At 56.8% G+C, this 2,059-nt stretch overlaps 1 protein-coding gene across 1 annotated transcript in view; it reads right to left on the reverse strand.

The window, feature by feature from the left end:
• Window positions 1–2,059, reverse strand: part of FOXA2 (forkhead box A2) — a 41,067-nt gene that overhangs the window by 11,543 nt on the left and 27,465 nt on the right. Inside the window, 1 exon segment of the mRNA XM_009288470.1 lies at window positions 359–488. Coding sequence (XP_009286745.1) covers window positions 359–488 — 130 coding nt within the window.

The following is a 2,059-nucleotide window of genomic DNA, read 5'->3' on the forward strand; positions in this document are numbered from 1 at the left end:
CGCAGTCGCCGGCTGCCTCTCCCAGGGGAGCAGGGACCACTGCAGACAAAGGCCTTTTATGCTTATAGGATTGGGGTTGGTTTTTTTCAAAGGGGAGATGAGAGCAGCTCGTGTGTACCCCCAGCACGCAGGGCGAACCCTCGCCTCCCCGCGTGCCCTTGGTTCGAGGAGCCGATGGGTCGCACACAGGGAAAAAGAGAGGCTTGTTAAAATAAAGACCAAATCCGTAGCTGTCGGGGAGCAAAAACAGCCCATTAAAGTCAGGGCTGTGGTTGTAAATCAACAGAGCTGCTGCTATTTCCATCTGCCGCTAGCAGCGCCTCTTTGGGAGCGGGGCAGACGCGGCGGCCCCCCCCACCCCAGGTGTGCGGCGGGGGGATTTCGGCAGCCGCCGGGCCGGCAGCACGTGGCACGCACGTGGGCCGGCGAGCAGGCAGCTCCTCGCTGGGTCTGGTAGCTTCTGCGAGCCTCCGCGGGCAATTCCGGTCCTACGGAGGCAAAGCCATGGGCCAGGACCTCAGGGCTGGTCCTAAAGGCACCCGAGCATCCCCAAGTTCTTCTTAATTTTTCTTTTTTTCATGAATATCCAAAAAAAAAAAAAAAAAAAATCCAAAAAAAGAAAAAAAAAAAAAGATGACATCTGAGGCATTTGTGGATATTTTCCTCCAAATATTTGCAGATGCAAAGCTGCAGGAATGAGTGCAAACTGCCGAATCACCTTGTCCCTTTGGGAGAGAGCCAGCCCCAATGAGCCGTGCTGGTGACGGTCCGAGGGGCTCGGCTGGACGTGCTCGCACGCAGCAGGAGGGAGCGAGCAGCGGAACTGCTGGTTTCCCTTCTCTTCCCAAGCTAGGGAGACCCATTCCCTGGGGACATACAGTGATCCGGTCCCACCCAGTCCTCATCCCGGCTGGGAAGCGAGGGCACCGCTTATCTCCGGCGGCAGCCTCCCAGTCTCCATACCTCGGCCCTTTCCTGCGGCTGCAGCGGCCAGCCCCGTTGCCCAGCTAATTCAATCTCTGCGCAGGAGACAGAGCTCCCCGAGGTCTCCCGTCAGGAGTTAAATCCACTCTTGCGGGGACACAGGACCACTACGCACCTCATCAGCCGCGGCTCCGTATGCGAACAGCAAGGCTTGCCCTTATCTCTGCAGATACCCATCTGTAGATGTGCTGCGTGTACATCCTTATCCACCACCATTTACTAAATGAAGTACATGGATTATGCTTTATATGTCGAGCTTTATACCTTGGGTATGTTTTTATACACTAAAGCAGTAGGAATGGGTGTCTGGACGTGTCACACGTTTATTTTGATGCCAAAAGACGCCCCAGAGAACATGTTTGTTCTTTAATCAGAAAACAAAGGTCAGAGAGTGTAGTGATGAGCGAGCAACAAAAATATAAGAAAAGACCAGACCAGAAAAAGCTGAAAAAGATAAAAAGGAAAGAAAGAGGCATGATTTCTCCTTAGCTCTAGCACTTGGGATCTCTCTTGCTCTTGTGCCTGCATGGGGAGGGGAAGGGAGAGAGCCCATGGACCCTCCTGGACCAGACCTCTTTCCGCCAGTACCCGGGACTGCCGAGGGCTGGTTGTGCTGGTCCCAGTGAAGCCCTTGCAGGCGCCTGCACCCTGGTCCCCGTCCCTACCTCAGCCTGCCCTCACCGATGGGCTCTGCATGCCGCGTCGGAGGGGACCTGGCCTTCGGAGGCGTCCCCTTCCCAAGCTCCGTCAGCGAAGCTCTGCCCACGTGCACGGCAGGGTGGTTTGCACCGACACCGTTGCTGACAGCAACCAAACCACCCTACTTTGCCCACCCAGGCCTTATTCCGCCGCAAACGCGGGTAGGTTTGAGCCGTGGCCAGCGCAGGCAGCCGGCCGAAGCCCGCTGGCAGCTCCCACCCGCAGCCGCCCCATCCACCCAACCATCCCCTGCTCTGCAGGGAGGCTTTTGCCGGGCCGAGACTTCCGCAGCTCCTGCTGTCTCCCTGCCCATGCTGCAGAAGGCAGCGTGAGGGTACCCAAGCATCACAACTTTCACAGCAGCACACAACTTTCA

The sequence above is a fragment of the Aptenodytes forsteri genome, unplaced genomic scaffold (assembly GCF_000699145.1).
Source record: "Aptenodytes forsteri isolate BGI_AS27 unplaced genomic scaffold, ASM69914v1 Scaffold185, whole genome shotgun sequence".
Classification (NCBI taxonomy): Eukaryota; Metazoa; Chordata; class Aves; order Sphenisciformes; family Spheniscidae; genus Aptenodytes; species Aptenodytes forsteri.